This window comes from Haliotis cracherodii, unplaced genomic scaffold (assembly GCF_022045235.1).
Source record: "Haliotis cracherodii isolate W230 unplaced genomic scaffold, xgHalCrac1.p SCAF_13, whole genome shotgun sequence".
Classification (NCBI taxonomy): Eukaryota; Metazoa; Mollusca; class Gastropoda; order Lepetellida; family Haliotidae; genus Haliotis; species Haliotis cracherodii.
The window spans coordinates 4,205,222-4,231,009 of record NW_027266268.1 but is presented as its reverse complement, the minus strand read 5'-3'; the positions used below and the strand labels follow the sequence as shown (position 1 = coordinate 4,231,009).

The following is a 25,788-nucleotide window of genomic DNA, read 5'->3' as shown; positions in this document are numbered from 1 at the left end:
TTCGAGGACAACACGTCGTTCTATGGGATCTGGCGTATATATGAAGGCGATACCATGATTCCATTTATGTCCCACTTATGCTTGTGGTTTAGACCCTGCCAATATAACTGTTGTTCTATTCCAGGTCGTCGGGCCCTGAATCAGTATTTCGTATATCGGCGTTTCCTCTTGTGGAGGAGTTCCAATGATGAGGTCGTCATTAAACTAGGTCAGCTCTGTCAGGGCGATCTGGACAGACAGCGCACGTGGTCAGAACTAGCTGAAGATGCGGACTCGGACAGTTGACGTGGCTCGTCTCACGCCAACGTTGTCTAGTACCGGAAATACTTTCACGAAATGATATGAGAGGGGCCTTAATAAGATACACTGAACCCTTGTTAGTCAGGACAGTACCCGGTCTAGTGACATTGTCCAGATTAACCAATATCAGGATAAACGTATAATGGGTACTTTGTGATGTCCCATATATAATGTATAGACGTTCGCAACGGTAGTTCTCCGTGAGGTTGAGTTCCTCAACGTACAGTGTCCAGACTATCAGGGTTTCACTGTATAGGAAAGTTGATTTGTGATGATCTCATCGATGTGTTCAAGTGACTAATTGGATGTACTCACACGGGTCACAGATATTTCCCAGCTTACCAGCTTGCGTAGAATTATAGGTGGGAAATAATTTCATAGAATTTAACAACTGACCAATAGCCATTTGTGTCGTTGGTGGTCTATATGATGTGCAAATTGTTACAAAAAGAGCTTGTGTATGAATGACACCTCTAACCAGAATATTTCACTGTTAGGACCAGCGTCGTAAAATACGCCTAACCTAGATCATCTTCCCGAGGCAAGGGAGTTTACTGCCTATAAAAGTCAAGTTAGTCCAGTTAACGCCCTTGCCTCGGGAAGATGAACCTAGCTCTGCCATGTGCCATTATATATACACAATGATAACTGATCGATTAATAGGTTTAGATGACTTATCGATGTCATTGTTTGAAGGACTTTTGGATATACGTGTTGTTACCTGTAATCCACATAGTCTTGTGTACATGCAAACATTCACTTATTTGTTAAGCATGCATTAATGATTTCATGATGTAACGTCACTGGCGTGTTAGACTGACTAAGCGACGGATGAGTCAACCTGCCATGAATATATTACTGTATTAGGGTGAAGTGTATATATTCACCTATATTTGTGTGCAAATTTTGCATGTAGATTACACCTCTACATGACTTGACGAGCAATTTTTGTTGTGCTTATTTTGCTGAACACAAATTATATTTAAATAAATATTTTCAACATATGATATTTTTTTAGATTGGTTGTATATACAGATAAACCTCTCAATATAATCACCCGGATTGGTGGTATATCTAGATAAACATATATTATCACCCGGATTGGTCGTATATCGAGTTCAGGTCAAGATATAATTTGCATATGTAGACTTGGAAGTACAAAGTTTCAGCCTAATAAGAGAAAACCCAAACATTTATTATACCTTTAGATATCACGCATTAAGTGTTGATGGTGCTAGGTCTTTATCGGGCTGAATCTGGTATTTGAACCCTCTACAAGCGGATCTTAGCACAGTCAAGGGGACGCAACTCTGCACAGAGACCTAGTGATCCTCAAACGAGGCCACCATATTGAACATACAACGCAACACTGTGTATGTAATATTGCATTAAATGACACGGAATGATCTATATGGTAGATAGGCTTGAACGGGCACATGCTGGTCATGTCTGCAAGCGGCAAATACACTTGATTCACCAACTTTATGAGCATATGCGTGCAAAAAAGTAATATAAACAAGCAATGACTGTTAATTTGATTTTATTGCAAGCAACAAACTACGATGTTTCAAAAAATAAATTAGTAATATGTATCAACGAATGAACAAAAAGTTTCATGAAACATTTAATCATTGCTACACAGATGTTTGTCACGATGCTATCACTAATATCAGAACGCACACCCAGTGGCTATATAGCACAGCACACACCATTGCACGGCCGGTGCAGGGACTACACAAACCATCTTTGAGTTGATCTTAGAATATAGGACAAAATCCACTGAAGGAACCGTGTAAGCCCGGAAAACCTAACCCGGATAATACATATAACCCAACTGACTGGATAACCAGGATTCCCGCATGTATAATTATATAGTGTCCCGTCCTGGTGCATGATATCGGAAATTACAGCTTCACACAGTCATTTAAGCTGTATAGAGGTTCTGACAGCTTCACTACCTCATCCACTGATCTTCTGTTTGTACATTGAGTAGAATGTTGAGAATATGGCAATATTGTTTACAATTGATATATAACCTCTCAATCACAAGCACATTCTAATTTTGTCGTGGTTGTGCATTGTTCAAGAAAACGAGAATATCCCCACAATATGTCACATGTATATCTAAACAGAATGACATATATGATTTCTCTATGAGTAGTGTATTCATTTTACATTCTATTTATTGTATACTCGAACAATAATTTCAGTTTGTATTGTACGTACCTAAATATTCGTCTTTGTGATATGTACGAGGTTATGAAACTTTCAATCAAGAACAATTCTGGATATTCATAGTGCATGCTTAAATAACAGGACTATTAACAGATAGGGTGTTCTACAGAACGTTCACCTGTCACCAACAACGACATACACAAGAAACGCATCCCCGATAGACAAATTAACGAGATCTTACTCCCTATTTAAGACTTGTGGTTGTCTTAGTGCGGGTCTAACTTAAACATCAAAAGAAACACGTCTATAAGACCGAATTATTCTAAAAATCCGGAAAAGAATATTCAGTTTCGCTAATGCTTTTTGTGTGTGTGTCGGTATACATAAAAATGGTGATAGATAAAATAAATAGTGGTACACTCACATCGACTGATGTATGCATTCCAAATATCACAGAAGGGGTCAATACTTGGTATTAATACTGCTGAGTACTGCAGGGTGTAACGGTGCACATGTCAACCACTCGGCAAGGAAGCATGCTTGTACATCGAAACGAAACATTCCACCGTGCAGACATTCAAGTTTATATGTCTTCCCGAACAGAAAATATATACACGATTTATAAGTGGGCCAATGCCGAGAAGAGTCCATCAGTGCCGTTGTCGGTAGATATCTACCAAGTAATAATACTAATTACTGAACCTTTGTTGGAGGTTCTACCCACGCACGTAATTGCCGAAACGATTACTGACATCTTAAGAGATTTAACGAGCGCTTCCGGCTGTGCTGGCTTCACATTCGATCAAGGTTTGAATTATATATTTACCATATGGATCGTATATATAGAAAGGCAACATGAAGTCTCAAGTTTGCATAGGCTTTGTTCGATTACACTGATTAATATTTTGAAGAAAATGAACTTTGCATTTTACTCATTTTTGATTAGATTGTAATAAACAACTTGCATAGGAGACAAACAATAGTGAAATACTTTTCATCTCGACACATTCCTTTTTTAAGAGAATTCAACCTTCTTCTTTTGCCTTATCCTATGTCATAATCTTGTTCCTAAACCTAATTATTTAGATAATGAAGACACACTAGCTGTAATAAATGAAGTGCAGAGACTTTTCAACCTAGAGTTGATTAAACTCAATAATACTGGATGTATATGTACAAACATTTAAATGTTACAAATCAGTGAGATCTCCGTAACATAAATACACTGCTGTTGCTACTTCGACTAAAATTATCTACTACAATGTATTGTACAGAACTGCCTGTCACTTTTCAGCACTTTTTCAACATTCAAATATATGAAACATGCAATTACATGGATCTGGCCTAAGGACCCATTGAACACTTAGGTTCCAAAAAGGGCTGGAGCCAAAAAAATTTCGTGACTGTGGAGTCTTAACATTTTTATTTTTACAACAAAACTAGAAATTGTATTATTCTTCATACAATCCCAGAATATATAAGTAACGTCAATAAAATTAAAATCTAAACATCGAATGCAAATATATATGTGAAGAGAAACAGTGACTTTTTTGCACTATAATGTGAGGGGAAAGAGACATTTTACATCATATAACTTGGCCCGGAGTTGATATTTAATGTTTAGTTACCCAGATTAAAATTCGATTACTGTTTTGTAAATCACTGGCTTCGGTTTAGCTGAGGCAAGTGGGGTGAGCTCTTCCCCCTGGGTTCAGCCCCAGTCAGGGTGGATGACGAAGTGTCGGGGGACAGCGGCGTGGGGGCGGATGTAGTGCGAGCTCCAGTTGTTCACGCGGTCCTTGTCCCGGTATTCTGGGAGATGGTGCCACGTGGTTTGTTGCCAGCGCCGGGAGCGTGTTTCCGGGTCCAGCAACTTGACGAACTGCAGGCGGGAGTTGTCCTGACTGGAATCTGTGGGTCGGTCAGAGGGGCGGGGGGTGCCACGTCCCTTGTTCCTGCAATAGAGCGTGAATGTTGTGTATCAGTATACTCAGCATCAGTCCAGCTTTACCACATCGTCAGTCCTTCACGGAGTTATACATAATACTGCCTCCAGAATCAACCGTTCAGGGTGATATTTCCGACTTAAACCATGTTATGGTTGGTATATAATTGCTCTATGATTTTGCATAATGACCCATGGTTGCGTCAGTTTTACTTGTTTAAATTATGTTCGGAATAACCAGTGAAGTACTGGCTCAGAAACAACTGCAACAACAATAGAGTTACGTCATCAAGTAATCAAGTAAATGCTAAACACACTGCCACTGCTGTTTAAATGATATTTTCAGGATGCATTATTGATATCTAATATTGTAGTAATCGTACCACAATAGAATACCAGATTTACCCTATTTTAACTATTTCTTTCCCCGAGACTACAATTTTATCATATATTATTTCCAAATCAGATAATTTCACAAAACATAATTTACTGATATGAACTGAACTGATTTTCATATATGAACATGACATCCTGTAAAACAAACAGACAAAGCTAGGTGTAGAGCATAAGCTTTACAAACAGGCAAAGCTGAGTGTAGAGCATAAGCGTTACGAACAGGCAAAGCTAGGTGTAGAGCATAAGCGTTACAAACAGACAAAGCTGAGTGTAGAGCATAAGCGTTACGAACAGGCAAAGCTAGGTGTAGAGCATAAGCGTTACGAACAGGCAAAGCTAGGTGTAGAGCATAAACGTTACGAACAGGCAAAGCTAGGTGTAGAGCATAAGCGTTACGAACAGGCAAAGCTAGGTGTAGAGCATAAGCGTTACAAACAGACAAAGCTGAGTGTAGAGCATAAGCGTTACAAACAGGCAAAGCTGAGTGTAGAGCATAAGCGTTACAAACAGGCAAAGCTAGGTGTAGAGCATAAGCGTTAGAAACAGACAAAGCTGAGTGTAGAGCATAAGCGTTACAAACAGGCAAAGCTAGGTGTAGAGCATAAGCGTTACAAACAGACAAAGCTGAGTGTAGAGCATAAGCGTTACAAACATACAAAGCTGAGTGTAGAGCATAAGCGTTACAAACAGGCAAAGCTAGGTGTAGAGCATAAGCGTTACAAACATACAAAGCTGAGTGTAGAGCATAAGCGTTACAAACAGGCAAAGCTAGGTGTAGAGCATAAGCGTTACAAACAGACAAAGCTGAGTGTAGAGCATAAGCGTTACAAACAGGCAAAGCTGAGTGTAGAGCATAAGCGTTACAAACAGGCAAAGCTGAGTGTAGAGCATAAGCGTTACAAACAGGCAAAGCTGAGTGTAGAGCATAAGCGTTACAAACAGACAAAGCTGAGTGTAGAGCATAAGCGTTACAAACAGGCAAAGCTAGGTGTAGAGCATAAGCGTTACAAACAGGCAAAGCTGAGTGTAGAGCATAAGCGTTACAAACAGGCAAAGCTGAGTGTAGAGCATAAGCGTTACAAACAGACAAAGCTGAGTGTAGAGCATAAGCGTTGCAAACAGACAAAGCTGAGTGTAGAGCATAAGCGTTACAAACAGGCAAAGCTGAGTGTAGAGCATAAGCGTTACAAACAGACAAAGCTGAGTGTAGAGCATAAGCGTTACAAACAGACAAAGCTGAGTGTAGAGCATAAGCGTTACAAACAGGCAAAGCTAGGTGTAGAGCATAAGCGTTACAAACAGGCAAAGCTAGGTGTAGAGCATAAGCGTTACAAACATACAAAGCTGAGTGTAGAGCATAAGCGTTACAAACATACAAAGCTGAGTGTAGAGCATAAGCGTTACAAACATACAAAGCTGAGTGTAGAGCATAAGCGTTACAAACAGGCAAAGCTGAGTGTAGAGCATAAGCGTTACAAACAGACAAAGCTGAGTGTAGAGCATAAGCGTTACAAACAGGCAAAGCTAGGTGTAGAGCATAAGCGTTACAAACAGGCAAAGTTGAGTGTAGAGCATAAGCGTTACAAACAGGCAAAGCTAGGTGTAGAGCATAAGCGTTACAAACATACAAAGCTGAGTGTAGAGCATAAGCGTTACAAACATACAAAGCTGAGTGTAGAGCATAAGCGTTACAAACAGGCAAAGCTGAGTGTAGAGCATAAGCGTTACAAACAGGCAAAGCTAGGTGTAGAGCATAAGCGTTACAAACAGGCAAAGCTGAGTGTAGAGCATAAGCGTTACAAACAGACAAAGCTGAGTGTAGAGCATAAGCGTTACAAACAGGCAAAGCTGAGTGTAGAGCATAAGCGTTACAAACAGGCAAAGCTAGGTGTAGAGCATAAGCGTTACAAACAGGCAAAGCTGAGTGTAGAGCATAAGCGTTACAAACAGACAAAGCTGAGTGTAGAGCATAAGCGTTACAAACAGGCAAAGCTGAGTGTAGAGCATAAGCGTTACAAACAGGCAAAGCTAGGTGTAGAGCATAAGCGTTACAACAGACAAAGCTGAGTGTAGAGCATAAGCGTTGCAAACAGACAAAGCTTAGTGTAGAACAGTATCCTTACCTCTGTAGCGTACTGATGACCTGCTGGAACCTTGACCTTTGTTCGTCAGCTGTCACCCCCATGAGTTTACTTCCGGCAAGAGACGTGAAGAATTTGAGTGCAACTTGGCGTTCTGAAATAGACATTTTTCCGTACACTATGTGCAGAATTTCTGCTCCCGGATGAAGAGAAACGAGAGCAAGAAGGAGAGTGAATGTCATTCTCCGCCAGGAAAACAGTGGTTGATAGCAAACAACGATCCGCTTCCGGTATTATGACACACAATCAGCCAGGTTACACATATTTACGAAAAGATACATATTGTTAAATGCTGCATCAACAAATTCACAACTCTCTGTCGAACTACTAACAATTAAACTGAACTAATTGCAAGGCTAGAATAATGTCAAACCCACAGCAATTATTAAATGGGATTGATTAATGAACACATCTGTTTTCCACTTCCCGAGACAAAGAAGTTGGACCTTTAGCACTCATATACTCCCTTGCCTCGGGAAGATGATCTATGCACACACACACAAAAAAGTCAAACTCCGTTGAAAATAATTAATACTGAAATATTCCCATTCTAACTAAACTGCAAATTTCGTTATGAATATGTATAGAATGATAAGACAGTACAATGGCAACTGAAACGTCAAATCGCAGCACCACATGCACGTGCAGCATGCCACCCATGTAGTTATCAAAATGCAGTATCTATACACCGCAGTTGTGGGTATTAAGCGTCTCTGTCTTGCATTGTTGAAGCATTATCTTTGAACACGAAGAAGGTTATCAGAGGCGCAAAGATGGCGTATTATTTGTATCCATTTGACAGACATGACCTACAAAAACATAGGACGTCACCTAGGGTATCATTATATCGTAATCAGCAGACTGGTACGAAAACACGGGCAAACCAATGCTGTACCGGATCTCCAACGGTCAGGAAGACCTCGCATGCCGTCAAGGCGTGAGGAGATGGCCCTGTTTCGGCATGTACGTCGTCAACCAATTGCAACATCACCAATAGTTACCCAATCGACGTAGGTCAACCAGAACAGAGAATTCGTTAAGCATGGTGTTTTGCCCGGGGAGCTTGGAAACTGAGGACTTAGCGAAAAGTCTATTGATCCGATGAGAGCAGGTTCCTACTCCATGTCATTGATTGTTGATTGAGGGTTTGAAGGCATAAAGCTACTGCCAACACACCCAGGAACATAAGACCTACGACACCGCATGGAGGAGGTTCGGTAATGGTTCGGGATTGCCTGTTACACGATTGTAAGCTGGATCTTGTCACCATCCAAGGAAACCTCAGTGGTTATCGGTACATTCGTAACGTCCAGTTGCTGTGCCGCATTTCGACAAACACCCACTCGCCACCCGACATGGATGACAATTTAGGGCCAAATCGTTCGCGAGTAGTCACAGTTCCTCTCCAGAATGATGCTGTGGCGACACCGTTGTGGCATGCCATGAGTCCTGACCTGAACCCGCTGGCGCATATTTGGGACATGTTGGGACGTTGGACACTCAGGCACTGGACCCACTGGTACAGACACTGTCCAACTGTAGGCAGTTCTTCATCGGGAATGGCTGCAGTTGCCCATTCAGCAGATAGATGACTTACTGTCATCCAGGCCGTGTACCCGCTCTTGATAACTTGTGTCATGAATGTCATCTTTGGATTTAAAATGACAGTTTTCATCATCAGTCATGATGTAGAATTGTGTTCCTGACTCTGCACCTCCATAGTTGTTGTGGCTACTGTTTTTGTTGGAATCACAATAAAACTATCAAAACAGGATATTCTTTTTAAGTTTTCTTATTATTAGAGGTGTCTTCTTGCAAACCACACTCGTATTTCCTAGGTTATGTCATCGGGGTTTCAATGCGAACGTCCGTACGACCAGTCATTGTAAACATAGAGGGGTGCCTAAAATTTATTCTTTGTCTATATCTATAAACAGTTGTAACATCAAAATCGAATTTTTGTATAGATGTCATCATATACACAGCCATGTTTAGGCAGCCGCTGGCGAATAAAGTGGTCAGTAAGTCAAAGAGGAACCTACCGCTTTCAGTGGCACGATCCAGCCATTTCTCCACGGCCTGGCGTGCGTCCGGGAGGAGTGTCCTCCTCATGGCTTGGTCCAGGTGCGACCGCTTCTCCTGCATGCGCAGGATCTTCTTTATAACCTCGCGTTCCATGTGAGGGGCGTCTTTCATCCAGTCCTCGGCCAGGCCGACAGCCCCGGGCCGCAAGGAGGCGCACAGTTCCTGGAACAGTCGCATCCCACTTATGATTGTCGTTATGTGTAGGGTTCTTTAGATGATCACAGCACAATCAAGGTTATTTGCCTGATCGTACCGATAAATCGTGTCTGAAGCTTCAGGCCAATCAAAACAAAGAAAGAGTTCATTTGATTAAACACCAGCATAAAGAGGTTTAGGCGATCAAAGCACTATACTATTACCGCCATCATCACAATTATCCCCACCACAACCGCCATCACCATCACCATCATCGATACTAGAAAAAAGGGAGTTGGGTTTAATGCTAATGGAACAGTATTTTAGCGATATTATGGTGCCTCAGCTTATCTAGGGAAACCCACGCGGCGGGACCAGGGAGTCTATTCAAAGCAAATCTGGACTTCGAATCTAGGAGAACTGGGTCACCCACGCCTAGAGGACGGAACTCCGCACAGCTAAGTCCGCGCCTCAGAGGACTGCCCCACCTCAAGTGACCAGCAAAATATGATATCACGACGTTTAACGTAGGAGAGAAGTACCGTGAAGTGATTGTGAAAACTCGGCCTACCTCCTTCAGTCTGTCGTGGTCATGTGCGCCGACCGACTTGGCTCTCGGGATAGGCGTACACGGCAGGGACTTGGCGACAGGCTTGGTGGGTGGCCGGGCGGACCTGGACGACATCTTGGGAAGGTGTGAGCTCCGAGCAGGGGAAGGATGGCGGGCACCTGGGGTCGTTTTCCTTATGACTGGAACTGCAATAACGGCAGTGTTAACGCTACAAACGATGTTGGTATGCGACAGGGCAAGGTGGATAAAATAGGACTGACCAATCTTATCCCCAAGGTTGTTCAACAAAAATTGCATGGAGTTCTCAACCTCCAGTGTGTATGTATCATTACAGTACATTATATCATTACAGTATCATTGCTGTCAGGTATGTATACTCATAAGCATCAGTTAAGCACTTTTTCGGATATTTCCTCATTAAAAAAATAAAACTGTTGGAAACTGACAAACAGGATGCCTAGCACTACCACTACACAATTAACGAAGCTGACACCAGCAATCGGTACCGATTTATTGGCGTTATGCGAACAAGTCTAAACACGTTAATTTCAACAACGCTGAAAAGTAACCCCAGCCCACACCACGCCTGTCACATTATGCAGTGCAAAACGATTATTGTCAACCTAGGAATCACCACTGACTCTGCAGTCCGTTTCTAGAGTATCCACCCCCCCTCACGGATGACACTTGCGAGGCATCTCTTTATACTGCTGATTTTCAATATCGGGATCCTCTGCCATTCCTGGTGCGGAACTTGCGTTAGTTCATTCAGGTTGCGTGATGCACGTGCAGTACATTTATACAACATGCTGACAAGTTAGGGTTCCATTATTTTTCGGAATTGGATTTTGAAACAGGTGGTGATTAATTAATGCTCATGCATATAGATCAGGGAAAAGTTTCGAAATGAAAGTCGGTTCTAGTCCTACTGAATCCACGAACACTATGGAGGTTGGTTGGAGCTATAGGACAGGTTTATAACGTTGTAAACCGCTCTGGCGACGTCATAGTGGATGTTATTTGATTTCGCAGTCAGCAAGATTCAAGCTGAAATACGCCAACCTGTATATAACCAAGCCTGGACTGGACACATCCTGGCCTCAAAGAGTGGGCAACGGTCAATAGGTACAATGACACACAATCAGCCAGGCCCGCGTTCCATAAATTGGTCTTAGCCTTACGATTGAATTAAGTTCATGTTAAAGTATGGGAGTTACGATCTTCTTAGCCCTACTATCGTTTTGTGGAAAGGAGCCCAGGTCACAAGATCACTGAATGTGACCACCCGATGCAGATATCTGAACAACTATAGAAATCTCCACGTCTTACGTGTCGCTGGTGAGTTGTCATCTACCGGCTTTGTGACCTTCAGAATGTTTCCTGAAAAAAGCAAACGTGACCTTGAAACCTAAACCTAAAAGGACTGTAACAACTATTATTCAGCACTTCATCACTTTCAACATGTAAAATACTTACTACAAGACTAATTTTATTTGGCCTGATTTGTTCTGAAGCACATCCAGTGAAATGTGATCAGGGACAAGATTTACATTTACAGGTGTTCCATGGTTCGCGGAACAGATAGCCATCTACTGATGCACAGTTATCATCATACTTACGCCTTCCTTTGGAACTCTCCTTGTCCAGTATTCTTTCTGGTATCGTCCAATTTCCAAACATCTAAAACGATATTTCATGGTCATTTATACACTTCCTTAATTCACATCATGAATTACAAATAACAATTATAGGAGGAGGATATATCAGTGACAATAAGAAATATTTAGAATGTTTTTTTGTAAAAAGAGTTTGTAAAAATGTTGTAAAAACGGTATGGCGACTTTTCTCGGAGTGGGATCAACAGACTTATATTCCGCTTAGAACTCCATCTATAACCGTGCGTCACTCCGATGGTGTATAGTCGCGAAAGTTTGTTTTCGCATATAACTGTGTACGGCACACTTAGTGGTAACAAAGACGTATTGTTCGTGGGATTACTTCTCCTGTGTGTGCACCGTGTACACAACAATGTGTTCAAAAGCTAAAATATCGTTCACTCGTTCACCGCTAATAGTATACGTACAAATTATATGCCACTGAAACACAGAGGATTAACCTGTCAGTGAAGATTGTAAGAGTGTTGTATTGTACACGTGCTGGGCGATGCAGATAAGGGACATAACTCATAACGACCAGGTGGGCAAAGATTGCGTCTTGGTGAGTGAGTGAATATTGCTTAAAGGCGCATCCGCACTATGGCTCAGCAATTGAAACTTAGAAACATTTTAGTCCAATAGTCCTTATAATGATATCATATAACAAAACCCTCAAAATGTCAAATTTCCACTTGTCCTAAATTATACCTTAACTACTTAGTATGTATGCGTCTCAGCATCTGCTCTTTCATTGGATGTTGTTTTTCGGCGTTTTACCCCTTTGAGGGAATATATAGTGTCGAGTAGTTAGAGTGGGTGAATATGGATTTACACCGCTTTTAGCAATATTCCAGCAATATCACGGCGGGGGACACCAGAAATGGGCTTCACACATTGTACCCATGTCGGGAATCGAACCCGGGTCATCGGCGTGACGAGCAAACGCTTTAACCACTAGGCTACCCGACCGCCCCGTGTAGTAAGAAACATAGAGGCTCAAGTTCGCTATTACATGATCTAGATGATTGTATGTGATTGCCAGATGGGCACATAACCTTATATTGATCATGTCATTTAAGAAAACGTATATCCGTCTTTGCACGGACATTTTGTGCTGTCTCTCTTTTTTAAATTACCTGGTTTAATGGATTTGTTTTCCAAACAATATGGTCGGTGGTTGTGTTTTTTTAAATTATCTCTTCAAATGAATGCCCGCTCAGTGAAATAAATAAAGTCCAATGAACAAAAAAGACCCGGACCACTCTGTGATCTGAGACACTGAATAACAGTTAACATTTGTTTTACCTAACAGTTGCAAGTAGTACCGTTTTTCACATACGGGTAACTTTTTATTTCACCTGGTATACAATAAATTAGGTCGGCGAGGCTTTAATGGCCCCGTTACTAAAATCATGTCGAGCTGCCTAAGCTCCTTGTCCGGGAGGTGTTTACAGGTACGCTGCAAGGAGTACTCCTGTGTGCGGGGTTATCATGGGTGAGCGGAGGACTGTTTAACAAGCTCTTGACATTGCCATAACTTGGAACAACCACCGCGGATCAATATCTCAAGCTGGTGAGTGACAGGGAATTGTTGATGTCCAATGGACAGATTAAGACGAGTAACGTACCCCAGTACCCTGCTCTGAGGTAGACTAGATACAAAGTGTGTTGTGTGTCCATAAACATGACTAGATGTAGTGTGTTATTCCATTTCCATAATCTTCACCCTACCTGTTAACATTATTTGATTAGCCCCTTGGAGGCTATAACATACATACTAGCAATAAGTGTAACTAAACATCATCCAAATGAATAGTGATAGTACATTAATCATATAAATCAATTACAGAATACTACGGTTATAGCGAACTCTAAGGGACAACTAATTTTAGGTCGTTATAACCGTAGTTCGTTATAAGCATATATACAGCATAAGTTCGTTATATCCGTCACTTCGTGTGTTCGTTATAAACGTAGATCATATTCTATCCGCGTTTACCCTCAAAATTGTAATTTAGTAAATATAATAGTAAAAAATACGAAACAGGCAGTAAGAAGTTAATATCTCCCTTTTAAAAATAACAATCAATTTAAGCCTAATTCAAACCCTAGCCTGGGACACCTCTGTTTGTTAAGAAATGCTAGTTCGGGGCATCAAGGCTCGAACTCATGTCTCTCTCGCGAGCTTATGTTGTGCCCTGAACTAATAGACAGAAACTATCGAAACACTAAACAAGAGCTACAGTTATCTTCAACGGATTAATGTATGTTTCACAAATATACAAGGATTTGTAAAAAAAATGCCATATCTATAAACATATGAAAACTAAGCTATGCGTTAGTCTATGTTTATATGTAAAGCTAGCTGTATACCCTTGCTATCCCCAGTTGTTGGAAAACGTACTCGCACCTGAACTGAAACGTCACAATGATTGTTGATTGTTGACGGTGGCCTGTAAATAACCAGACAATCCAAACACCACGTTTGATAGTGGCTAAACATGAAACAAACAAGCAACGGTTATTCGATGTGAGTGAGCTGGGTGTGACGCCGCTTTTAACAGTATTCCAGTTATATCACGGCGTGACAGCTTAATGTGGAAGGAAATCCCGAAGTGATGCAGGTCTCAGACGTGTACCACTTCGGTGAAACCCACGAGCACGGGTATGGTGCTGACAAACCTAGAAACATAATCGGGGCGAACCGGGATTCGAACCCACAATCATAGGTTTCTGGCGCGCCCAAGTGACGCAACTCTGCACAGCGAATCGCGGCGCCTTAGACGACTGGGCCATCTGTGCCCCCCGATGGTGATGGAGTTGATATCAAATCATAGAGTAGGCATATCTCACAACAGGTGATACATACGGTATCTCAAGGAACACGATGGTCCCAATTTTACAGTACACAGTAACGAGCAGAATGAATGTGCATTTTCAAGTGTATACTTAATTTTGTTGGGTAGTTTTGATACGACAGCTTCTACATGTAACTTAAAGCTATTGAAAATATACAACTTTCTACGGTTCATGTCACATATATACAATTTGTATATTCTTAAAACATTCCCTATCTTTTTAATTCATCTATCTATACATACAGGTTACGAAAATCCAAAACGCAGTATCAGAAATATTTTCTCAAGCGCTCGAACGCTATTCTAACCGTATTTAATCATAAGGATACCTATGTGTTTATTTTAAGATGAATTCGTCAAGTAAAGACTTTACAGCATGAAACCTAACATTATTTCTGTGACCTGTCTTGTCTAGGCTAGAGGCCAGCAACATGGATTCACGTATACTTGTAATCCCACACCAGCAAATTAGCTAGATATTTGCATTGACAGAAACCTGTCTGTCTAACGTACATGTATGTTAATCCTAACATAATAATCACATACCTTGGGGTTTGATAGCTTCTTTCAGATTACAAACGATGTTTTCTTCAAAGTTTTAAGAAATATTTCAGATGTGTGCGTCAATCTAACCAGTTTCCACTTCTGTCGTCTGCTTTGTAATAATTGCGTTACCAAGGTGCTTTGCGCAGGCGCGTAATATGAAAACAATTACCTTCTGAAGGGTTGATTATTGTCTCGTTATAAAGCGAAATTATTTGCATTTGATTGTCATGGTATTTTATTCAGGAGGTTATGTATCATTAATTATTGTATCTAGTGGAAAAGTATTTGTACGAAAAAGAGACAATGACTTAACAAGGACACAATTTACGGGAGCGGGTGGTATAGCGGGGTAAGTTGTTGGACGAGCCTTGACATATCAGGCAGGTAACACAACCCCGTCGAATAAACAAAAACGATTTTTGATTTGCTGTGTGCATTGTCAATAGGGGTTATATTAATCTGGGTCTACGAAAAAACACGATCTCCAGTCAAACATAGCACTGAGACATCAATAGTTCAGGGGGGTGTTATATGGAATGAGTTTATCATTGAAAAATTAATCCCAGTTATGACATTCAAATCAATTGTCCTACGCTACAACATAGAGTGTTCCAGTTTCACAAGCATTAGTGCAGCTTGTGTAGTTTTTTTAAAGATACGTTCTGGTATATATACACAATGTAATAAGGATTGAAGGTTTTCTTAAATAACGAATGTAAAAGTATCCAGGTTTACCACCACCACCACCACCACCACCACCATCATCATCATCATCATCATCATCATCATCATCATCATCATTACTATTGTTATTTAATAGTAATCGTTTCGTTTTCTTTTCTAGTTATGGTGAATCTAATATATGTCACAGCTGATGACTCGTTCAAAGTGTCAGTGAGTGAATGTTGCTATACACTGCAAGTAAGAATTAATTTAGAAACATCACGACTAAAAGTAAATGATCGAGTCTGGATCAGGCAAACCACTGAACGGAAAAAATTGTAACGATACACTGTATACGATAATTTCATCCGCGACACAAATTCTGTAGGAGGTAACTGGTAAGCGAGATGGAGAGAGCGAAGCAGCGGCGGTGGGGTAGCCTAGTGGTTAAAGCGTTCGCTCGTCGCGCCGAAGACCCGGGTTCGATTCCCAACATAGGCACAATGTGTGAAGCCCATTTCTGGTGTCCCCCGTCGTGATGTTGCTGGAATATTGCTAAAGGCGGCGTAAAACTTACTCACTCACTCACAAAGCAGCGATAGCAAAGGAGTCCTGGGTGTCATTATAAAAATATGGAGAAATATTACAGTGGATAATCGAGTATGGGTAGTCATTAGGACGTCACAGGGGATTTAAACTTTGATGTCAATACTTCAAGACATACACCTTTTCTTTTTGAAATTGCATCAATTCGGGCTTTCCAGATGAAGGTGACAACCCATGAGGATCCGGGATCCTTCAGCAGCACATGCTTGTCGTAAGAGGCGACTATGCTTGTCGTAAGAGGTGACTTTGCTTGTCGTAAGAGGCGACTATGCTTGTCGTAAGAGGCGACTATGCTTGTCGTAAGAGGCGACTTTGCTTGTCGTAAGAGGCGACTATGCTTGTCGTAAGAGGCGACTTTGCTTGTCGTAAGAGGCGACTATGCTTGTCGTAAGAGGCGATTTTGCTTGTCGTAAGAGGCGACTATGCTTGTCGTGAGAGGCGACTATGCTTGTCGTGAGAGGCGACTATGCTTGTCGTAAGAGGCGACTATGCTTGTCGTAAGAGGCGACTATGCTTGTCGTAAGAGACGACAATGCTTGTCGTGAGAGGCGACTATGCTTGTCGCAAGAGGCGACTATGCTTGTCGTAAGAGGCGACTTTGCTTGTCGCAAGAGGCGACTATGCTTGTCGTAAGAGGCGACTATACTTGTCGTAAGAGGCGACTTTGCTTGTCGTAAGAGGCGACTATACTTGTCGTAAGAGGCGACTTTGCTTGTCGTAAGAGGCGACTTTGCTTGTCGTTAGAGGCGACTATGCTTGTCGTTAGAGGCGACTTTGCTTGTCGTAAGAGGCGACTATGCTTGTCGTGAGAGGCGACTATGCTTGTCGTGAGAGGCGTCTATGCTTGTCGTGAGAGGCGACTATGCTTGTCGTAAGAGGCGACAATGCTTGTCGTAAGAGGCGACAATGCTTGTCGTAAGAGGCGACCATGCTTGTCGCAAGAGGCGACTATGCTTGTCGTAAGAGGCGACTATGCTTGTCGCAAGAGGGGACTTTGCTTGTCGCAAGAGGCGACTTTGCTTGTCGTAAGAGGCGACTATGCTTGTCGTAAGAGGCGACTTTGCTTGTCGTAAGAGGCGACTATGCTTGTCGCAAGAGGCGACTATGCTTGTCGCAAGAGGCGACTTTGCTTGTCGCAAGAGGCGACTATGCTTGTCGTAAGAGGCGACTTTGCTTGTCGTAAGAGGTGATTTTGCTTGTCGCAAGAGGCGACTATGCTTGTCGTAAGAGGCGACTATGCTTGTCGTAAGAGGCGACTTTGCTTCTCGTAAGAGGCGACTTTGCTTGTCGTAAGAGGCGACTATGCTTGTCGTAAGAGGCGCCTTTGCTTGTCGTAAGAGGTGACTTTGCTTGTCGCAAGAGGGGACTTTGCTTGTCGTGAGAGGCGACTATGCTTGTCGTAAGAGGCGACTTTGCTTGTCGTAAGAGGCGACTTTGCTTCTCGTAAGAGGCGACTTTGCTTGTCGTAAGAGGCGACTATGCTTGTCGTAAGAGGCGCCTTTGCTTGTCGCAAGAGGCGACTAGCGTAATCGGGTGGTCAGGCTCGCTGACTTGGTTGATGCACGTCATCGTACCCCAATTGTATGGATCGATGCTCAAGATGTCAATCTAGACTCGATTATTTACAGATCTTCGTCACATAGCTGGAATATTGCTGAGTGCGGCGTTAAACAGCAAACAAACAAAAGACCAAGCTGACACGCCTTGATGTAACTGGAATACTGTTCAAAGAGGCGTTAAACCCAACTCACTCACTGACACACTCTTTCAAATGAGGAGGCAGACATCTTTGAAGTACCCACATGAAAATCAATTCGATTAATTAGGAGTGAAACCTATTCTGTTGATATAGGCGCACGTAATCCGTGCAGTGATGTGGTCAGATGTGGATATCGCCCATTAGCCAATTAAATTAGATCATCCTTCAATGCCATGGTAGAATGTCTAATCCACCATACGAGAAAGTAAGTGAGCATAGTTTTACACCGAATTTAGCATTATTCCAGCAATATCACGCCGAGGTACACAATAAATGGTTTCACATTGTACTTAGGAATTAAACCCATCCTTTCGGCGTCACGGGCTAACGCAATAGCCACTAGGCTACCCCGCCAACTGAATGTAAGTATTATTAAAACCAGACAGTAATAAAACATTCTACTTACATGCCCCGGGTCCCTAGAGTTCGAGTTGAACAACACGTCAGCTATCGTCTCCCGTTTCTTTTGGATCTCTTCCAGCTGAAACAAACACCAGAACGAGGCTATGCGGGGCAGTAGAGCGTTGGATGAGCACCTTGGCGTCTTTTGTTGTAACAGTCCGTGATTTTTCGGTTGTGGTATTTACCTGAGAACCATTAAGGTACTTGACATTAATGACATATATCGTGTACATTTAAACTTGATGACACTATGGCTAAGGAATTTAAAGCGACACGGTATGATAAGAAGGGGCATATTGTGGTTGAAAGGGAAAAAACCAAATTCTTCTGGACTTTTACACGCAATAAACATTTAATTGAATCCTGAGGTTAATGTTTCAAATATTTCATGGCGGTCCAGGGATTTTGATTTGAAATTATTTAGTTCGTATTTTTTCGAAAAACGACAACACTAGCATCCGCCCATTTCAATTTATCATATTATTTTGATACGAAATTGAACAAATTTGTCTTTTTCTCAGAACTTCCAGCACAAAACTGAAATTGTGAAAGACTAACCCCGGAAATTGAAAGGTTTTTGACAACCGGACAGACAAATTGTCTATTAAAGTCGTTGATATGCCCGGCAATAGACAGATGTTCTTGTGGAATTATTAGGAACAAGATGACCTTGACGGACGTATAAAACCAACTACTCAAATAGCAGTATGCAGCTGACAGTATAAAGCGTACCGTATTTCCTCTATTAAGCCCGGACGTCAGTTTACTGTTATACCTGGTCAATACAAGATGCCCGGGCCTTGTTCCTACAGCTCATTACACAATATGTCTAGACTTGTTCAAATGTAATATGGAAAAAATCTTGCAGTTGGCAGTAATATCTCTTTAGTGAATACTGACACACCGTGATTGAACTTAACTGTTGATCAAAGCCAAGTCATTGACTCACCCTCTATCTGTGAAGCCGTGAAAACAGAGAGAAATTGTGAAGCTTTGTACCACAGAAGTTATATTTTACGTGCGCTTCAGCCAATTGCTCAAACTGACGGTTGAGGTGAGGTGAGGTGAATTTGGGTTCACCATCGCGACCAAGATGATTGCACTTACATAGCGACGTGCGAGCGTGCGTGCGTGCGTGCGTGCGTGGGGGCGTGTGTCTGCTTGTACTAGTCCGGCCTAATGCCGATTTTTACTACTAGCTCACTGAGATACCATGCCGCAGTTTAACACGAATGCCAGACTCAGACACAGTATACTGACTCCGAGCCGACCAGTCCTTGTTTAAGCCCCTTTATGCCGAGCGCCAGACAAGGTAACAACAAGTACCATCTCTCCGGGCGGACGCTCTACCACTAGACCAAAGAGCGGTGACTAATGGTTGAGGAATACAAACATTTTGTGAATACACACACGGCTTGACATTTATATAAAAACGCACGAATTTTCACAGACAAATTCATCCAATTCAACACCACCACTATGTTTTTAGCCATAAGGAATCGTTCACACAGTCAGACCGCCTCCGTGGTCTAGTGGTAGAGCGTCTACCCGGAGAGGGGAAGGTTGGGAGTTCTACTGGCCCCGGCAACGCGTACTTGTTACCCTGCCTGGCGCTCGGAATAATGGTAAAAAAACAAGGCCTGTGCGGCTCGTCTCTGGGTCAGTACACCGTGTCTGAATAGGGTATGCATGTTAAACTGCGGCATGATATCTGAGTGGGCTAGCACTATAAAATCGGCATTAGTCCGGGCTACAGACTAACATCTAGTCTCTGAAATGAATATAATCTACAGAAAAAACAGTTGTAAAGTTATAGTCATAAAATATAAATAAATACAAAATAGCCAAGAGAGCTTTCTTTTTTTTCAGATACTAGACTTGCCAAATATTCTGGACTTGCAAAGGCTGTATTGGATATATTTGTTTCAGGGTCTGTATGACAGTTTATCCAGACTAGTACAAGTCACTCGCACACGCACACGCGAGAGCATAAACACGCACACGCACATACACACGCACGCACGCGCACGCACACACACACACACACACACACACACACACACACACACACACACACACACACACACACACACACACACACACACACACACACACACACACACACACACACACACATAATCTTGAACACATTAACCCAATTTGCCCTCACCACCTTCACCTGTCGCCCTTTCATTCATATTTTACTCATGCTTCCACCCCCTCTTTTTTTCTTAAACAATATAAAAACATAAAATAAAACCCCATACTCACAACAAATTTGATTCAAATATTTTTTTACAGAAAGACTATGCTTCATGGCTTATGCCCATTTAAAAAAAATATTTGTTTTGAGTGAACCAGCGACATGCTTTGTAAATATAGTAATGATGCCCTGTTGTTTGTTTGTTTGTTGTTTAGCGCCGCACTCAGCAATATTCCGGCCATATGAGAACGGCCTGTAAATAATCGATTCTAGACCAGAAATCATGTGAATGACATCATGAGCATCGATCCACGCAATTGGGATAAGATGACATGTATCAAACCAAATCGGCGAACCTTACCACCCGATCCCGTTAGTTGCTTCTTACGACAAGCATGGGTTGCTGAAGATCTATTCTAACCCGGATAAACACGGATGCTCTATATGTAATCCTTTCTAGAGGTAAGTCAAACGGAAGTACACGTGTACATGTTTTTTACCTTATTCAAAGAGTTATCTTTTGTTTGAACGTAAACTGCAGTATGTATTTATAAAGATACCAAGCAGAAATTTAAGAGGCATGGAATCCCAGCGGTTATATCAGTTTAGATCAGAGACGCTTTGTATGGCTGCAACTGATTATCTACCACAGGAGCAGTCAAATCGTCTAAGGTGCTGCAACACTGTGCAGAGTTGCGTCCCTTAAATGTGCCAGAAACCCATGTTCGAACCTCAATTTCGATCTGATTATGTTTCTGGACTTCATGGGTTTCACCGAAGTGGTAAACGTCTGAGACCTGCATCACTTCGGGCTTTCATGCCACAGACATGTCGTGATATAATTGGAACATCGTCAGAGCAATGTTAAACCCAACTCATTCAGCACACGAAGAGGCTCATACTATATATTATGTTACTAGTGTGTCTCACACCGACGTCTTGCGTATGTACCTGTACGTGATCAGGCTGCCATAAAATCCCCCGTATATGTCTACAACAATCCCGTTATCTAATCAATACCTATCCCCGCTAGATTGATCAGATTTGAACTGAAATGTCAGCGGGTATCTACTCAAGGCATAAAACCCCATCGAATCAATTACCTTGCGTGCGACTCAAAGACGATACATGAGGGTGCTCATTAATCACATATCTCAACCCGTGACTCACTCGCATAAAACCACATGTGCATCAGTGACTTAAAATAGTTTGCAATGCACCCATTGTGCACCATGGTACAGCTATCATCCTTATGAGTGAGTGAGTGATTTGTGTTTAACGCCGCTTTTAACAGTATTCCAGTTACACCGCGGCGTGTCAGCTTAATGTGGGAGGAAAGCCCGAAGTGATCCAGATCTCAGACCTTTACCACTTCGGTGAAACCCACGAGCACGGGTATGGTGCTGACAAACCTAGAAACATAATCGAGCAGAACTGGAATTCGAACCCACAATCATAGGTGTCTGGCGTGCCAAAGGGACGCAACTCTGCATGTGTCTACCTACCCCTGTATCTTATGCGGGGCGGTCGGGTAGCCTAGTGGTTAAAGCGTTCGCTCGTCACGCCGAAGTCCCGGGTTCGAATCCCGACATGGGTACAATGTGTGATGCCCATTTCTGGTGTCCCCCGTCGTGATATTGCTGGAATATTGCTAAAAGCGGCGTAAAACCATACTCACTCCACTCCACTGTATCCCATGCGTGCGTGCGTGCGTGCGTGCGTGCGTGTTTGTGTGTGCGTGCGTGTGTGTGTATGCATCCCCCAGTCTGTATTTCCCTACTGTCCTACCATTAGCAACACACACATAATAATCTACGTCGAGTGTCTATAGGTGGCACCAAGCAGACCGTTTACTCCACACCTCATCTAGCATGTCTGCCTTCAGCTCTTACAGTAATCAGCGGATATACCACAGACATGATCACGCTAATCTTTGTCCCCCAGACACTTGGCAAGCCACGCCGTGTAATGTTGTGAACAACGTGCCCTGCAAAGCACGACACATTGCTAATTGCTGGATTGTAGGTTTCCATGAAGCGTCGACTTACTGAGTTCGATCCCTGAGAGTGTGAGACAGGGCCCATAGCCCCTTCACGAAACATCCACTGTGTATGTACTATGGCTATATCAAAGTTGGAATAACAGGATAAAAAAGGTAGCATATCAATATACATCGTGGTTTTACAACTACGGTTATAACGAACTAAAATTAGTGGTCCCTTTAAGTTCGTTATAACCATCGTTTACTGTGATTGTTTCCAAATTACCACATTTGAAAAAAGAACACACCTGCTATATGACAGTCTACTTTCACTGAGGCCCGTGAGAGCTGCGTTGTGTAAGAAGCGAGGAAAACATTAAGAAATTGGTATCACAGTTATTAGGGAGTTGGCATGGTTTTTAACACGACCTAACGAATTGGTAAGGCTAAATGTGGCAAAATGGCTGATTTGAGCGTTTTCGGGAAGCGTTTGTTTCTAATTTCTGAATATGAGCAAGTCTTTGTCTCAGACTTGAGAGAGTGAGTGAGTATGGTTTTACGCCGCTTTTAGCAATATTCCTGCAATATCGCGACGGGCGACACCAGAAATGGGCTTCACACATTGTACCCATGTGCGGAATCGAACACGGGCCTTCGGTGTGACGCGCGAACGCTTTAACCACTAGCCTACCCGACCGCCCCCTCTCAAACTGAATAAAAGACGGGAAAACGAAAGTAAACTTTTCAAATTTGGATCTGACCAAACAATTACAAACGTTTTCAAAACGTTACTAGGATGAGAATAAAAATAAACGTAAGGTCCAAAATACGACTATGATACCCGTTTAAAATTCATCATCGAATCACCGTTCTTTGTTTCGTTTGTTTCAGGTCTAGCCACCATCACACATGAGTGTATATTGTCTATGGCCCAGCAGGTTACATGTTAAGGTAAAACTGCGAGGGAAAAGCCCTTTTCTCGAGTTCGCGGTTTTTCATTTTCAACCAAAACCCCAGAGTCGTGTTCTCATGAACCATCTAAATGGTAGAAATACAAGAAAAAATAAGAAAACATCGAGAAACCTTATAGTGAAACAATGCATTGTGTCGCGGTATAAAAAGAATTCGATCAAAGCAAGCGAGAGAATGAAACACATGCATCATGGACACAACTGAAGTCATGACATGGAAAATTGAACAGTCTTTCATCACCTGACCCGATGGCTCGGTGGGAAAACTAAACATAATATGAGAAGTTGCAGGTTCAATTCACGCCATGGAATTTTCACGTAAATAATTATGACTTTTAACCAATCACAAATAAACATTATATTCATATCAAAGGGCCAGTTTGTAAAACCGCAAAGCAGGTCTAGAAGAGACCCATTTCAAAACCTAGGTTTGGACTATGAGCTGGTTACTGATTTACTACCCATCTAGGTTAGCCGAGGTTGTTTGGAATCTAATGCAATATCGGGTGATAGGTCTATGAAGAAACAGTACAAACATGCGGTCAAAAATTGTTTTTATTCATGATAAGTGTTTCCCTTGAGTTTCGAATAATTATTCCCTTTTCCAATCATTTTTTATATGATTATGTATTTGATCATGTCAGAATTACAAAAATGTGAAAGTGTAAATTCTTAACTGACATTTTCATTGACTAAAACGGTCTCTTATCTTGACTCGTCCTTTGAAATAAAAAAACTGTTGCCATTGACTGAGAATTGTATTATTATAAATGTGTTCTTTGGCCCGAATATTGTGTCTCGATCACATTAATATTGTTAATTAAGTGGTTGAAATCATAATAAATCGAGTTCTTCGATCACAACTGCATTCTCGCATAAGGTGAAAATTTATTGAACATTTTACGAAAAAGGTACAAGAATATTTTCACAAATATTTTTTTTACGTTTAGAGAATATAATTATATATGAATATGTATATATACATTTTTTTTAAAACCCGCCTCATAATATTTGAAATTGTTAACATCGGTGTTAAAAGTGCTACTTTTAGAAAAAGTACAACTATCCATGTGACATACTTACACTCTAGCGTATGTACTTATTCATCAATATCAGAGAGTGAGTACGGTTTTACGCCGCTATTAGCACTATTCCAGAAACACCACGGCGGGTGACACCAGAAATGGGCTTCACACATTGTGCCCTGGCACCAGCAAACGCTTTAATCACTAGATACCACAGCGCCACCCTTAAGGCTTGTAGATATTTATTATAGTATTTGAAGACGTATATATTTTGTTTGTTTGTTGTTTAACGCCGTACTCAGCAATATTCCAGCTATATGACGGCGGTCTGTAAATATTCGATTGTTATGATGTTTATTCAGCCACGTTGAGCAATAACGTGTAAATTTCCATAACACCGCCTATCACGTGGCTCGATCTGAAATGATAGACACGCGCCATTGCTTGTGTGTCTGTGCTGATAGAGAGATGGCATGATTATTTGTCATGATTTTAAACATATCCAGGATTACCGAAACGTATATCATATATCCCTATTACATACAATTACAGACAAACTGGTTTATATATCAGTAGGATATATCATTAGCGTTAACTGTCATTCACACCCTTTTATAAGCTCGCCAACAACGAATTCCACTTATATATGTAAGTTCATGTTTTGTCTATTTAGTAATACTATGTAGATTCTTCAGGTTATGTACAAGCTCAGTATATAACAAAGTGGGATAGAGCAAATTTTCAGTTAAAACGAACTCGGACTTAGTGAAATCGGTTGAACGAAATAGCGGCTATAACGAAGTGGCAAAGGCCGGATTTACCGAAATGGCTGCTATTCGGTTTTAGCAAAGAAGGTGGATATACAGAGGACATTCCATGTGTCGAGTGACGGGAGAAAGGAGATATTTTCACGAGTGGTCTTCTTATTTCAATATTTCAATAACTTGGTCTAACTTCAGTTATATACAGTATGCTAAAAAGCTTCGACACGTCATATCAATTGACTAGCTATACAGCCTTACATTATTCATAATATTTACGTGTTTGTAGATACACTTTTCAAAACTTTTGTTAATAGAGTATGATCAAATCAAAATATACGTATCCCCTGTATCTTGAAGTATAAAGGCCAAAATGCGATTTGACCCAACCGCAGCAAATACCTACATTGAGTTTGTCCATCATACGAGTGGTCAGCGCACCGTCCGGGAAGTCCTCGAAGTCCACCATATAAAGAGAATCATATTTTCTGTACGACCTCTTAGACCCTGCCGTGGAAGGAAACAACTTCTTGCTGTCATCATTCACAAGTCGTAGTTGATGCGCGATCCAGTTTCCGGCAGGAAACGTAGCGACATCGAGCTCCGCCAT

At 41.7% G+C, this 25,788-nt stretch overlaps 2 protein-coding genes across 2 annotated transcripts in view; one reads left to right on the top strand and one right to left on the bottom strand.

Annotated features, from left to right (window-relative positions):
• LOC139458758 (uncharacterized) overlaps positions 1-1,223 on the top strand; it is a 35,854-nt gene extending 34,631 nt beyond the window's left edge. Inside the window, exon 11 of the mRNA XM_071240171.1 lies at positions 125-1,223. Coding sequence (XP_071096272.1) covers positions 125-285 — 161 coding nt within the window. The 3' untranslated portion in view covers positions 286-1,223. The remainder of the gene's footprint in view (positions 1-124) is intronic.
• A 2,963-nt stretch (positions 1,224-4,186) lies between these two features.
• On the bottom strand, positions 4,187-25,788 carry LOC139458757 (uncharacterized). Its single transcript, XM_071240170.1, has 8 exons — positions 25,585-25,788; positions 18,242-18,316; positions 11,368-11,428; positions 11,078-11,128; positions 9,749-9,933; positions 9,000-9,204; positions 6,940-7,051; positions 4,187-4,430 (listed from the first exon to the last, which is right to left on the bottom strand). The coding sequence occupies exons 1-8, from the start codon at positions 25,786-25,788 to the stop codon at positions 4,187-4,189; spliced, it is 1,137 nt and encodes a 378-aa protein (XP_071096271.1).

Bases quoted from the DNA above. Each gene is read 5' to 3' on its own strand.
- LOC139458757 (XM_071240170.1), bottom strand. From the start codon at position 25,788: ATGGCGGAGCTCGATGTCGCTACGTTTCCTGCCGGAAACTGGATCGCG. The intron at 11,129-11,367 runs GTAAGTATGATG...TGCTTTTTTCAG, and splicing joins GGAGAGTTCCAAAGGAAGGC to GAAACATTCTGAAGGTCACA. The intron at 7,052-8,999 runs GTAGGTTCCTCT...TGTCTATTTCAG, and splicing joins GGATCGTGCCACTGAAAGCG to AACGCCAAGTTGCACTCAAA.